The 16,043-nt window shown below is 37.5% G+C and overlaps 1 protein-coding gene across 1 annotated transcript in view; it reads right to left on the bottom strand.

The window, feature by feature from the left end:
- Positions 1-16,043, bottom strand: part of SLX4IP (SLX4 interacting protein) — a 193,066-nt gene that overhangs the window by 31,210 nt on the left and 145,813 nt on the right. Inside the window, 2 exon segments of the mRNA XM_032351417.1 lie at positions 796-884; positions 4,079-4,156. Of these exon segments, the coding sequence (XP_032207308.1) occupies positions 796-884; positions 4,079-4,156 (167 nt within the window).

Raw genomic sequence — 16,043 nt, 5'->3', positions numbered from 1 at the left:
GTCCAGGTTTCGTGTCTGCTAGATTTTTCTCCTCTTTGTTAAAGTTCAAGTAATATATCCAAAAATATGAAAAAAATTATACAGCGGTAAGTTTAGATTGTGGACTGTGGCCGCAGCACAACACACACACACACACACACACACACACACACACACACCCCAAGTAGACTCTCTTAAGTGTGTATGTTAAGCTGAAAAGACAAAGCTCAAAGCTACCATAGTGTGGATGTTTTCTCTATTTATCTGCACTGAGAACTCCAACAAAACACAAATGAAACAAGGACCTGATGAGGCTTGAGACTAAGCCTGAGAAAAGAGACAGAAAACAAGCCCTATCAGCAAAGAAACAACACACTGGGGAAAAGTACTGATTCTCATGAAAATGTCAGTGATTCACCATGGAATAAAATTCAAAAGCCACTGACCCCAATGAAAGCTTCTAGCAGAAACATGTGGATTTTGCTTCATTTCACTGAAAGATTTTGCTTTATCTCATTTGAATATTATCATAAGCATCATCACAGTTTTTGTGAGATGTTGCTTTCTCATGTAACATTGATGTAGAAAAGATATGGTTGATCAAACTAAATTTTCAACGGGTCTTCAGAACAAGAAAATAAAAGCAAACAAACCAAAACACATCAGTTAATATTACCATGCAATAGGTAGGACATTTTTCGTCCCCTAAAACATGCACTGAATGCTGGATAACCAAATGAAAACTGAAGACAGTACTTTTTCAATTTTTAAGTTGTCATTTAAGTGGACTTATTTACAGAATGTTTTTGTACATACCAATTCTTCATTCTGACTTGCCAAAAGATCATGACTGAACGAAAGCTGACTTACACAGACCACAAATCTGTCAGGAAATACACGGAGTTCTGCACAAAATGAAGAAAATAAAATTACTAAAGGCATCAAAAATCTATGACCAGAGAAATGCTTGGTCCCAGAATTTTCTGTTCTAGTCATAAGCATGTATGTATAAGACACATGTCTCTTCTCCTCACCTTTCAGTGTTTGCACTCAGCAGGGCGGGGCAAGCACAGAGCTCTGGGGAGCACCCAGGAGGTTGCAAATTGGTCCACCTGAGCCCCTGGACCATTATGTTATATCCCTTCAAACCCCCAGGCAGGGCCCTTGCAGCCCTCCCCCTGTGTCAGTTTGCTGTTCTCTGACCAGAACTCACATTTGGGAAATAGGATCAACGTTCTCTAATGATTGTGCAGATTTATACAAGAGGAGGAAGAGAAAGATAGAAGATAAAATCTGAAAACTCATTGACATTCTAACTAATTACTTTAATTGTCATCTCTTTGGTCATCTGGTCTTAGATCCGTCCCCTAAACTGAAGGGCAGATTCCCAATCTGAATCAGGCTATGGAAATAGCAGTGTCCTTAACAGGAATAATAATAAGGAAATAGTAAAACATGCGATAGCACAGTTGATACAATTACACTACAGTCACACTAATCATTACAACTTCTTAAAGCAAAACAATTGACTTTCGGGCGGAAAAGGCTGAAGGAATCACAGAACTGGATGCCCCAACATTCAGTGAAAGAAAGAATATGAAGTGGTAAATGCCATCTGTATCTTTTCTCCTCTCTCATTTGTTTATCCATCCACATTCACGTATGCAGCCTCCAACTATCTCTGGAGTGATGTTTAGCTGATGCTAACAATGTGTATTCTGGGTGGGTGGTGAGGATCTTCTCCCTTCTTTATACTTGGTTGTACTGCTCTAATATTTTTATAATACACATGTATCATACTGATTAACACAAAGCCATTTTTTCTAAAAGAGAAAACCTCCCTTTAAGATGACCAATATTTTTACAGAGGGATGGTATGAATCGTTAAGTGAAGCCTTTTACACACATTGCTCATTTCCAACAATGGCTGACAACGTGAGGGACTGACTGAGGCAATAACACCTCTTAGCCTGATATACTCAGGAGCCATGTGTGAAGGTGTTGATTACACAGATGCACAACTTAAACAGAATTAACACCATACCACCTGGCTAGGTTAAATTACACCAAAGGCCTAATGAGTTGATGTTCTAGTAAGAGCCATCTCCTTACCCCGCCCCTAGATCACTGCTGTGTCCTTGGTGATCACTCTTCCCTATTCTATTTCATCCTACTCAGTGCAAGCAGGTTACCAGCTCTAAAAAACAAACAAACAACAACAACAACAAAAAAAAACCAAAAAACAAAACCAAAAAAACCCCAGCTCCATTTATCCTCCTCAAAACCCCATTCTCAGTATCTACCACATGACCTGCACACCTCAAAGCCCTCCCTGAGTGGAACCTAACCTGTCACTCTGGTCTTACCCCCACTAGTCCTCCTCATGTAGAAATCCCCCTTTCAGAAAGCATGCTGTGAAACTCTGACCTCTTACAGATGTTTTATCTGGTTAGGAGACTAGGGAAGGACTTTGAAAAGCCAAAAATAAATAAAATAGAAGTCATTAATATCTATTCATTAATTCTTTTTTTTTTTTTTTAAGATTAGTTATTTAGTTATTTACTTGACAGAGGGAGAGGGGGAAAGAGAGAGTACAAGTAGGGGGAGCAACAGAGGGAGAAGGAGAAGCAGGATCCCCACTGAGCTGGGAGCCTGATGCAGGGCTGATTCCAGGATCCAGAGATCATGACCTGAGCCACCCAGGCATCCTTATTCACTAATTGTTAAAATTTCTTTAAAAAAAAAAAAAAAGATTTTATTTATTTGAGAGAGAGAGAGAGAGCATGCATGCATGCAAGAGCAGGGGAAGGGGCAGAGGGAAAGGGAGAAGGAGCAGCAGACTCCCTGCTGAGCAAAGGGCTCAATCCCAGGATCTCGAGATCATGACCTGAGCCAAAGTCAGGTGCTTAACCAACTGGGCCGCTCAGGCACCCTAATTCTTAAAATTTCTTAATGAGATAAGTGGTAAGTAGCCTGCTTCTCACTCTCAGGAAGGAGGAACTGAGTCACAGAATTATTATCTGCCTCTTGCCGAAAACCATAAAACTGAACTAAAACTCAGTAGATCAGAATTCAAATTCAAAATGATCAATTCTATCCAATAATTTCCCTGATTTGTCTTTCCACTTCTTCCTCTGAAAAATAAGAATGCTAGAATGATGAATTTTGAACACTTGGGGGCCAGGTATTGTATAAATAGAAAGCAACGTCTGCACACCTTTTCTTTGCTTAGGTCATAACTGGAATTTTTATTGTTTTAATATTTAATATTTAAATAAAGTGAAGATTTAGGCAATAACAATCTCTACCATACAGAGTAGCTAGTCTTCATTTTAACAGACAGGCTTATTTTACTAAGAGAACTGAACAAAGTGGAAAGTCCCATTAAGATATATATATATATATATTTTAAAAGAGTAATATATTTGATTGACACTTTAAGTTTAAAAAGTGCAGATCATTGTTAAGATTCCAAGAGCAAATCTCCACACAGTTTATTTTCAAAGTCCCTGTTTCATATCTTATATATTAAAAGCATCCAAGGAAGTTCAGTTAGATTTTCTTTCCAATGTTCAGATCAGCTTGGAGAATTGTCATTAGCATCTGACTTTATTGTTGTTGGCTGGACGTGTTTGACATCATTTCCCCAGTGGACTTCTTGACTTGGGGAAATGAGGAGGGAAGCTGGCCTTGTCACACACCTAAGAAAGGCTCTGACAGCTCTGGGCTGGGAAAGCATTTTCTCGTGTACACACTTGTTCTGTATCCCAGGGAATTGGTGTGCACAGACAAAGATGAAGTGATTCATAGTTTAACTGCCTGTCAAATCATTCTGGAAGCTCAATGAAAGTGCTGAGATGCAGCAGGAGAATGAAGCATAATGTGGTTCAGCTCATAGTTCTCAGAGAGGCAGTAAATCAGTGAAAATTGAAAACAAACAAAACAAAAATCACAAATATTTAGAAATAGTCTTAATTAGTACTTCAATTTCACAAAGGTAATTAAGCAAGTTGGAATCTTCATTCCTTAATTTTCATTCCTTCTCTAGTGCAAGTTAATAGTGCAAAATGCCTGACAACTAAAGAAATCAGTTTCTTACCAGTACTCTGTGAACCCCTGAAACAGTAAAGGCGTAACCCTCTCTTGAGGAAATAGGCTGTGATTTGAAAGCCATAACCTGCAAAGTGAAAGAGGAAATCATTAGACTATAAACTTGCTCGCCACTAAATCCCATTAGCTCCCCAATGCCTATGATATAGTATGTGTTTAATAACTATTTACCAAATGAAAGAATAAAAGGAATCAATAGTGGGACTAACTTGAAAGGAAACATTAAATATTACAATCTGAGCTCCTCTAGCCTGGCCAGAGCACCTGGCTGGAATGGTCTCCAGTCCCTGAAGTACCTCAGATGCTTTATCTGTACAATAAATTCAACCAAGAATTCTCTCCCCCTTAAGGTTATCATCCCAAACTAGAGGAGAGATTAAGAGTTTTCCTGATAAGCAAAAGGTACAGGATTCATCACCACTATAATGGCCCTATGAGAAATGCTAAAGGGCCTTCTTTAAGGCAAATAGAAATTGCACTATTCATTATAACCAAATATATATATTTGGTTAAAAATATTAGAAAATATATATTTGGTTATAATTAATATATTATATATTCATAATTAACTTCTATTATATATGTTCACACACACACACACACACACACACACACACACATATATATATGAATAAAGTTTAAAAATCTCACTGGAAAAGGAAAATGTATAACAAAGGTAGTGAAGAATTGCCTGTAAAGCAAGCATGAAAGCTGAAAGAAAAACATAGTAAAATTCCCTCAAACTACAATAATTAGTTAAGGGCAGCATAAAGTAAAAAGATGCAAAATGTGTCATCAAAAACTATAAAACATGGCGAAGGGTAATAAGGTAAAGCTTTGAAATGTATTTAAAATCAAGTTTCTATGAGCCTAAAACAAGCTGCTATTTATGTATGATATTTTATGTGAACCTCATGGTTACCACAAGGGAAGAAGTATATAGTAAATACACAAAAAGAAAATGAGAAAGGAAGCTAAACATAACACTCAAGAAAGTTATCAAACCACAAAGGAAGAGAGAAAGAGAAAAAAGGAACAGAAAGGAACTACAAAAATAAGAAAATAATGAAGGAAATGGCAGTAAGTATATACTTATGTATATTTTAAATGTAAATGGTTTAAAATCATCAGTAAAAAGACACAGAGTGCAAAGCAGATTAAAAAACAAAACAAAACAAAAACAAAAACAAACCAAGACCCATCTATATGCTGCCTACAAGATATTCACTTCAGAAGTAAGAACAGAAAGACTGAAAGGACAGAAAAAGACAGTCCATGAAAATGGAAATGAAAAGAATGCTGAAGTAGTTATGCTCATTTTCAAACAAAATAAACTTCAGAACAAAGATTGAATTAAAAAACCAAAGAGGGCATTACAGGGGCGCCTGGGTGGCTCAGTGGGTTAAACCTCTGCCTTAGACTCAGGTCATGATCCTAGGGTCCTGGGACTGAGCCCCACATCAGGCTCTCTGCTCAGCAGGGAGCCTGCTTCCCTCCCCCCACTCCCGCCCTCCTGCTCTGCCTACTTGTGATCTCTCTCTATCAAATAAATAAATAAAATCTTAAAAAGAAGGCATTACATAAAGAGGTCAATCTAACAAGAAAATATAACATTTATAAATATATATGCACCAGACAGGGGAGAACTAAAATATATAAAGAAAATATTAACAGATTTAAAGAGAGAAATTGAAATCAATATAGTAACACTAGGAGAGTATAATATCCCACTGTTGTCAATAGATAAATTATCTAGACAACAATAACAACAGCAATAACTCAATATAGAAACATCAGCTTCAAACACATTAGACCAGATAGACTTAACAAATATATAGAAAACATTCTATCCAAAAGCAGAATACATTTTCTCAAGTGTACAGGAAATGTATCCAGTTTGGATCACAGATTGGCCATAAAACAAGTTCAATAATTTCAACAATAGTTAAATTGTATCAAGCATCTTTTCCAAGCAAACTGGTATGAAGCTAGGAATTAATTAGAAGAAGAAAATGGAGAAAACAAACAAACAAACATGAAAACTTGGAAATGAAACAACATGCTACTGAACAACCAATGGGTCATTAAAGGAAACAAAGGAGAAGTAAAAAAAAAAAAATCCATAGACAAGTGAAAATAAAAATAGGAAATACCAAATATATGGGATGCAGTAAAAGCAGTTCTATGAATGAAGTTTATAGCAATAAGGCCTACCTCAAGAAATACGAAAAATCTCAAATAAACAATCTAATTTTACACCTAAAGGAATCACGAAAGAAGAACAAACAAGGACCAAAATTAACAGAAGAAAGGACATAGTGACCAGAGGAGAAACAGAGACTAAAAAGGCAATAGAAAAAAAAGGATAAACAAACAAACAAACAAACAAATAAATAAATAGCTGGCTCTTTGAAAAGATAAACAAAATTAACAAACACTTAGCTAAACTAACCAAGAAAAAGACGAGAGAGAGAGAGAATTCAAATAAAATCAGAAAGAGAAGTTACAACCAATACCAATAACACAGAAAGAAGAGAAGTTACAACCAAGGATTGTAAGAGACTACTATGAAAAAATGATACACAAAAAAACTGGACAGCCTGGAAGAAATTAATAAATTCCTAGAAACCTAGAATCTTCCAAGACTGAATAAGACTGAATAATAAAGAGATAAAAAGAGATATAAAATCTAAATAGACTAGTAAGGAGATTGTAACAGTAATCAAAAACCTCCCAATAACAAAAGTCTAGGACCAGATGGCAGATGGCTTCACCAGAGAATTCTACCAAACATTCAAAGAATATTTTGAAACTCTTCCAAAATTTGAAGGGGATGGAAAGCTTCCAATCACATTTTACAAGGCCAGCATTACCCTGATACCAAAACCAGACAGGGCACCACAAAAAAAGAAAATTAAAAGCCAATACTCTTGATGAACAGAGATCCAAAAAATCCACAACAAATATCAGCAAAACAAACCCAACAATACATTAAAAGAATCATACACTGTGATCAAGTGCAATTTATTCCAGTGATGCCAGGATGGTTCAACATCTGCAACTCAATCTATACTGCACATCACATTAACAAAATGAACAAAAATCATGATCTCAATAGATGCAGGGGGAAAAAATGTGACATAATTCAACATCCATTTATGATAAAAATTCTCAGTAAAGTGGGTATGGAAGAAATATACTTCAATGTAATAAAGGCTTGATATGACAACCCTATAGTTAACATCATACTTAATGGTGAAAGGCTGAAAGCTCTAAGATCAGGAATAAACCCATTCTCACCACTTTTATTCAGAACTAGTATTAGTTGTCCTAGCCACAAATATTAAACAAGAAAAAGAAATAAAAGGCATCCAAATCGTTAAAAAGGTAACACTGTCGCTACTTGCAGATGACATGATAGAAAACTGTAAAGAATCCACCAAAAACAAAACAAATACCTGTTAAGAGTAAGTGAATTCAGTCAAGTTGCAGGGTACAAAATCAATGCACAGAAATTTGTAGTATTTCTATATACTAATAACAAAATATTAGTAAGAAGTTTAGAAAACAATCCCATTTAGAAATGCATCAGCAAAAGAATGAAATACCTACTAATAAATTTAACCAAGAAGATGAATGACCTGGACATTGTAAGACAGTAAAGAAGCTGCAAATAAATGGCAACATATTCTGTTCTCAGACTGAATTAATATTGTAAAAATGTCTACATTAGTCACACAATCCACAGATTCGGTGCAATACCTATCAAAATTCCAGTGGCATACCACACAAACTAGAACAAATAAGTCTAAAATTTGTATGGAACCACAAAAGATTCTGAAAAGATTCAAGCAGCTTTGAGAAAGAAGAACAAAGCTAGAGGTATCACACTTTCTGATTTCAAACTATACTGCAAAGCTGTAGTAAATCAAAACATTATGGTATTGGTACAAAGACAGACACACTGATTAATAAAACAGAATAGAAAGTCCAGAAATAAACCCACACATAAATGGATAGTTAATCTATGACAAATGAGCCAAGAACATAAAATGGAAAAAGGGCAGTCCCTTCAATAATGTTAGGAAAACTGGACAACCACATGTGAAAGAAAAAAACTAGACCACTGTCACATTATACATAAAAATTAACTCAAAATGCATTAAAAACTTCAATGTAAGACCTGAAACCATTAAATTCCTAGAAGAAAATATAAGTTTTAAAGTCTTTGACATCAGTTTTGGCAACATCTTTGTGGATCTGACATTAAAGACCAGGGAAACAAAAGTGAAAGTCAACAAATTGGAGATCAAACTTAAAAGCTTCTACCCAGTGCAGGAACCACCAAAAAACAAAACAAAACAAAACAAAAAACTAAAAAAAATAGGCAACCCACTGAGTAGGAGCAATTTTTTCTTGCAAACTACGTATCCAATAAGGGGTTAATATCCAAAATACATATAAAATTCATATAACTCAATGACAGCAACAAAGCAAACAAACAACCTGATTAAGAAATGAGCAGAAGAGAGGTGCCTGGTTGGCTCACTCAGTTTAGTGTCCAACTCTTGATTTCAGCTCAGGTAATGATCTCAGGATTGTGAGATCGAGTCCCATGTCAGGCTCTGCACTGGGCATGAAGCCTGCTTAAGATTCTCTCTTTCCCTCTCCCTCTGCTCCTTCCCACATAGCTCCCCCTCTCTAAAAAAGGGGGGGATGGAGTTGTAGTTTATTCATTTTTAGGGGCAATATAATACTTCACCAACCATGCTCCCTTCTCTTTAAATGTAAATTTCAGAGGTACATCTTTATAATTCGACATTTATACACATCACAAAGTGATCACCACAGGTCTAGTTATCATTCATCATCATCCAGATAACACCCAGATAATTCTCTTCACCCTTTCACCACCCACAAACCACGCCCCCATCCCCTGTAACCACTAGTCTGTTGTTTTTATTTGTTCATTTGTTTGATTTTTTTGGATTCCACATATGACTGAAATCATATGGCATTTGTCTTTGTCTTATTTCATTTAGTCTAATACCTTCAAGGTCCATCTGTGTTGTCACAAATGGCAAGATTTCATTCTTTTTTGTTGTTGTTGTTTGTTTTAGTAGTAGTCCATTGTATAAATAAATATGCTGCTCCTCTTTAATTCATCTATTGATGGACAACTAGGTTGTTTCCATATCTTGCTATTGTTAAGTAATGCTGCAGAAAACACGGGTGTGCATATATCTTTTCGAATTAGTGTTTTCATATCTTTGGATAAATACCACAGAATAGAATATTGGGGTCATACAATAGTTCTATTCTTAATTTTTTGAGGCCACTATATTTCCTTTTCTTCAGGTTTTTTTTTTTTTTTTTTAAAGATTTTATTTATTTATTTGTCAGAGAGAGAAATAGAGACCACCAGCAGGGGAAGTGGCAGGCTGAGAGAGATGGGGGCTCCCCACAGAGCAAGGAGCCCAATGTGGGACTCAATCCCAGGACCCCGGGATCATGACCTGAGCCAAAGGCATATATGCTTAGCCAACTGAGCCACCCACGCGTCCGACTGTGTCTTCCATAGTGGGTATACTGATTTACCTTCTCGCTAACAGTATACAAAAGTTCCTTTTTCTCCACGTCCTCACCATCACTTGTAATTACTTATCTTTTTTTAAAATAACCATTATAAATGATGTTAGGTCATTGTCGTCTTGATTTGCATTTGCCTGTTAAATAATGGTGTTAAGCATCTTTTCATGTGTCTGTTGGTCATCTGTACATCTTCTTTGAAATAATGTTTATTCAAGTCTTCTGCTCAAAATTCCAGTGGCATACTTCATAAACTAGAACAAATATGTCTAAAGTTTGTATGGAACCACAAAAAATTCTGAAAAGATTCAAGCAGTCTTGAGAAAGAAGAACAAGGCTTGAGGTATCACACTTTCTGATTTCAAACTATACTGCAAAGCTATAGTAAATCGGAACATTGTGGTATTAGTACAGAGACAGACTCACTGATTAATAAAACAGAATAGAGAGTCCAGAAATAAACCATGGGTGGTTTGTGGGTGGTGAAAGGGTGAAGAGAATTATCTGGGTGTTATCTGGATGACGATGAATGATAACTAGACCTGTGGTGATCACTTTGTGATGTATAGAGATGTCAAATTATAAAGATGTACATCTGGAATTTACAGTTAAAGAGAGGGGGCATGGTCGGTAAAGTATTATATTGCCTCTAAAAATGAATAAACTACAATTCCAGGCCCTATCAGAAAAAAGTCCCACAAACAAAATTTTAAGTAAAGAAGCCTGGTGTAAAGGAGTACATTCCATCTGAAAAATGGAGACATTACCATTCATCTCATAAGGTAGCAACCGAATTTCATAAAAAGTACCAGCATGGTTCCTTCTTCTCTTCCTCTCTCTCTCCTTTCCTCCCTCCCTCCATCTCTCCTTTCTTCCTTCCCTTCCAGCCACCTCCAGGTATAAACTACTCTGTTGATGACCTTCCTGGAAACACAAGAGGAGTAAGCATCCAGGGGTAAGCATCTCCAGGTTCCAAGACAGCCTCAGAGATAGTATTATAACCATGAAATTGGAAGGGCCAGAAGTTCTAACAGGTAGTCTCCAGGACCACCAGATTCTTCAAAGTCCATGATTATAACTGTTCTGAAATAATTTTTATATTAAAAAAAAACACAAAGAAGTTTTCACTTTTACATTCAGTATCCTTCAGACTCTCCTGTAGAAAGATCCAGAACATCAGTGACTGCAGTTTGACATCTGTCTACACAAGCTACAGCTTTGACAGCACAATTGCTTTAGTCACGAGGATTGCAAAATAAGAGTGACATCTATGACAGTGTAATCTCTAGATTTACAGAGATGAAATGCATTTTTTCTAACACATCTGACATGGATCGCGTTTTGATCATGTGCCTATTCTCTACATAAAATGTCAAACAAGACATGCAGACCACTGGCATTATTCTGAGTGCTTTAAAATGAATCCTTTATTCCTTAGTCACTGAGAGTGGAAGAGACTTCTGTATTTATTTGTCCTACTTCTTTGTGGGGTGGGGATGGAGATTGTAAGAAAGGAGTCCTTAACAATTCACAAATTTGGAAATTCTGGAATTCACAAATACAGAAAAATTTTACAGTGATTTTCAAAGTAATGATTATAAAGTCAGTCTTCCAAAGGCGTGAATAACAATAGAATGGCAGTATCTAAGTCATTCTGCCTTTGTTGATAAATCATGCTTAATACTTACAGATCTAGGTAACTAAGATCGAGATTTTCAAAAATCTCCTTGTACAAAATCTCTAGCAATAGAATGTTATTATTAGGAAGGGGCTAAAACTGAAGTTGACTATGAAAGCTACAGCTCTGAATTCAGAAAGCAAGGTGTCTGGATACACCTTGAGTGATAACTAAATCTTACCAGGAGGCTAAACAACAGTTTAAACACCTTCCTTTATAGAAAAAGAAAGCAGTCTAAAGAAAATTGTATGTAAGTGATTACTGAAACTACTGGGAGAACACTGAACTCTTTTTCCCCCCATCCTTTCCACCCCCAGGATAGGATTATGCTAGAGAGAATCATCCCTAAACTGGCCACTCACCTTAATTCCAGTGGAAAAACCACCCCCACCCCCTACCTCTGCCATGGCATCTACAAGAGAAATGGCAAGTTCAACATGCAGAAAACATTTGCACCTGCTTATTCCAAATTCCACCGGCCATAGGAAACTTTATTGGTTGAAGAGAGATTAAACACAAAAGATACTGTGTCAGTCCTCATGGCAAACTAATTTTGATATATAAACAGAGAAAATCACTGCCACTAAAATATACTGACTTGAAATGCTACAGAGATGTATTTCATTTATCCACAGATAACAGACGGTGATAAAGACTACAAGCTTATCTTTGCTCTTTAATGTAATTAACTTTCCTCAAAGAGTTCAGCGGGCCACTGAGATTTTGTACTTATCCAGAGCTAAAGCAAAGTTCCACTATTCTCTAAAACTAAATAGCAACTTGGCAAAGAATCCAGGAGGCCCTTTTCCTTTCCCTTCTCTGGGCCTAAGCTCCAAGCCTGCAAACACTGGTGTTCTAAACGCACAGAACTGGAGTCAGGAGGAGATTGGGGTTAGGGGACAAAATGGAAACCATATAGTGAGCATCTCTTCACTTGAAAACCACCTGACAATGGCATTCCAAGACTCCGAGGCCACTGTAAATCACATTTAAGTACGTCTGCTCTCTTGCCAGTTATTGTGGTGCCCCTAAATCTAAGAAGACTGTCGTTAGACACAGGAAGAGTCTGGGGTTAGGAGGAGGACAGTTTTGTTGTGGGATCAGTTTTCTACCAGGAGTCTTCAGGTATGTATATTTCTAGAAGTAATTTATCTTTCCGCACTGCTTAATGTCACTCGACGTCCAGTACCAGCAAGAGTCCATTTCCATCGTAGGCTTCCAAGCAGCCCTCAAGGGTCTCCAGTCCAGGTCTTTGACATCCTGTTGTTTGTAAAGAGCTGCTGCTCTACTACCTTTGCACAAACCTCCCAACCTCCAGGAGGCCCCAAATGCTGATTTGTTACCACATTAACATTCTTCTGGCTCACCTGGTCATTCACAGAAGAGCATTAGTCTCTAGGGGGAAAAAAAGGGGGTGGGGGGGAGGGACTTAGCAGTATTTATGAGAGAAAGAAAGAGGGGCGTATGTTTTAAGGACGAACCTGAGTTCTGCTATTTTATTCCACATTTTGTCTAAACAAACTGCTCCAAAATGGCTTTATTAGAAGTTCAGAGACTACATGAAGAGAAAGGGAAAAACAACAACAAAAAAGTCAAATACGGGTTGAACAAATTCCATTCTGGCTTAGCAGGGCAGTAGATGAGTTTTAAGTAGTACCGTGCTCCAGTGAGTAATACTTTTTAAGGGAGTGGTCGTGCATTGGGGTTGTTATATTTCATAGTCCCAGGGCACCAAGAACAAATATCCAACATGGAGTTTTTACTGTAAAACTATCCAGCTTCCCTTGTTTTCCAGGGAACTCATAGCCAAGGCAATGTGAACCTCCCCCAGGCTGCCAAGAGAAGTCTGTGGGACAGTGCATCCGAGCAGCAGAGCACTCTCCCACAGCTCTTCTGAGAGCACGTGGAGCCTGGGAAAATGCCTCTGAGTGGCCTGCAGAGTCATGAGGACTGCATGACGGGTGAGCCCGTCATAGCTGGTTCCACCCAGCGCTGCATGGCTCTCCTCCAGCCAAGCTGCCTTCTCCCAAACCACAAGGCGGCCTCATGGTAGGAAGACCCACTTTGTCCCACAGTGTCTCTCTCCCGAAGATGACCTCATTATTATTATTATCATTCACAATTATGAAAACTGTCAAACATCCAGAAAAGTAGAAAAAACAGTGCCATGAACACCCCAAACCCTGCCATCTGGACTCAATAATGGTTAATATTTTGTCATATTTCATATACCTATTTGGTAAACCATTTCCATTTTTCTTAAGATCTTATTTATTCTTTTGATAGAGAGGAAGCTCAAGCCACAGGGAAGAGCAGAGGGAGAGGGCTGAGATTCCAGAGATCTCAGGACCCTGGGATCACGACCTAAGCCAAAGGCAGACGCTTAACCGAATGAGCCACTCAGGTGCCCCTTGGTAAACCATTTCAAAATAAATTAGACATCATGAGCCTTCACTCCTAAATATGTGAGCACAGACTCACATATAACAAAACCTTTTCCTATATCACCAAGAGACTGAGATCATAACTGAGCATGATATTATGGCTCCATCAAATAACCAGCCCATATTCAAATTTCTCAAACTACCCCCAAAATGTTATCAGTGATTTTCCCTCTTGAATCAGAAGCCAACCAAGGACCATGCATTGCATTTGGTTAAGTATCTTACATTTCCTGTAACCTAAAATAATCTCTCCCTTTCTCGTATTCGTAACTCCGATCTTTTAAAAAGAGATCAGGCTAGTTGTCTTAGAGAGTGACCCCCCCAATTAGAATTTGAACTTTAAAAAATTAAAAAAAACTCATTTGCCTAAATACAAATTTTCAACCTGTATGCTCTTTTATAATGTCAGCCCTTTATTAATTTGGATAGCTTCTTTAAGCGCTGCAGGAAACAGCAGGTTCAAACTAATGCTGTAATTGTAATTCCAAGTCTGGAACACAGAGGACTTGAAGATTTAGTCCCAAAGATTAATTTCAAAGAAATTAGATTTTAAATTTATAAACACTTGAATTTTTAGCAAAGGTGATCAAGTAGGATAGTGGTCTCATACTTGATTTAAGAAAGGGTACTTGGTGGCAATCAGATGACTATATGCTGACCTGGAAGCAGCTCCACACTGAGGACTACTTCAGACTTGTGACTGTTTCCAGTCTGAGGTCATGAGTCAGCTCTCATTCTCCATCTGAAGACTTGTTTAGATTTCATAAGAGGGTAGCAAGGAAGAGGCTGATAGCTAACAAGTACGACAATGTCTGCTATGCTAGACTAGACCCGAAACATAGAAAGCATTTTAAAAATGAAGGATATGTGTATTTTAAAGCTATTTTGTTCAGGAAAAATAAAGTTGTAACTCATTACTTCTGAAACAATTCACTGGGAAACTTATACCTGTACTTATCAGATAGCAAAGGGTAGAAAAAGCACAAGTGTGATGCCTTCATATAGGACATACAGAGAGGTTCCCGGTATAAGACGGAGACTTTGGAAAAGCCCTGATGGGGCCTTCTGAAACATGTTATAAACCGAAATGTCATCTTCACCATTACTGGTGATGGGTGGGGTTGAGGACAGGGGTTGTTCTGTGGGAACCAAGAGTCCTACCATAAGTTTAAGAACACACACACATAGGATCCTAGTTTAAGACCACAACTGGGAAACAATTTGGGTGGGTAAGTGGAATATTTGGTCCTGGGCTAAAAATTTCACTTATTACCCAAGACATTTAGAGACTCCAAAAAGGATCCCTTGAGATAACATTTCACGTCCTTAAATAAGGATAGCACTGGACTCTGAGTCACAATAAAGCTATGTCTACTTGATGCCAAAAGAAATGGGGCAAACTAGTTAGTTCCATGAAAAAAAAAAAAAACCAAAAAACCTACAAACAAGATTATTGCTTGAGGCCAAATTTCTTTAAGAAAAAATTTTTTTCTACCTGTCATTTCACTGACTTTGTATGCAATACCACTGGCCACATGTGCTATTAATTTTCCTATCTGTGGGATCCATCTGAGAATTTACCACTGAATGAGAAAGCTTCTCAGACAGACAAAAATTAGAAGAAAACAAATTGAGAAATTATCGCTTCTGATTTCTTTCCTATACTGCTTTTCCGCTTTTTGCTTTACAAAAGTACGCCCATAACATTAGGTATGAAAACCGTGTTTAGATTATGGGTAAGCACCAATGAAATGATATTCAAAAGAATGGTTCCCACAATAGGTACTCCACCAGACCATGCATAATAATGGGGGTGGCAGAACTGGGTACTTATAAAACTCAAAGTTCCCTACAAAGCCCTTCCCTCCCCTTTAAATAAATATGCATAAAAGAAACAGATTTTTTAATAAACCTTCTCAGTGAGGTAGCCGGTTGTTTGAACTGCTGGCCCCTCTACAATAACTTTCACACTTCCTGAGCGTGGGACGAGCTCCAGATGAAGCATGTCCTCTGTGGCCTCACTGTCTTGCAGGGGGGTCCATACTAACTCTGCATTTCTACGTAGGACCATGTGCAATGAGAAAAGTCTTGGAACCACTGGCCTATTCTACAGGATCACAGAATCACAGCACAAACAACATCCTCGAAGAATCATTCAGTTCACTTCCTGCTTGTTAGCCAGGACCGTATTTAAATTATATTTTAAAAACAACACCGAAACTGCAAATGAGAAGATGCAACAG

This window comes from Mustela erminea, chromosome 7, assembly GCF_009829155.1.
Source record: "Mustela erminea isolate mMusErm1 chromosome 7, mMusErm1.Pri, whole genome shotgun sequence".
In the NCBI taxonomy this organism is placed as follows: Eukaryota; Metazoa; Chordata; class Mammalia; order Carnivora; family Mustelidae; genus Mustela; species Mustela erminea.
This window is presented reverse-complemented; position numbering and strand designations above follow the sequence as displayed.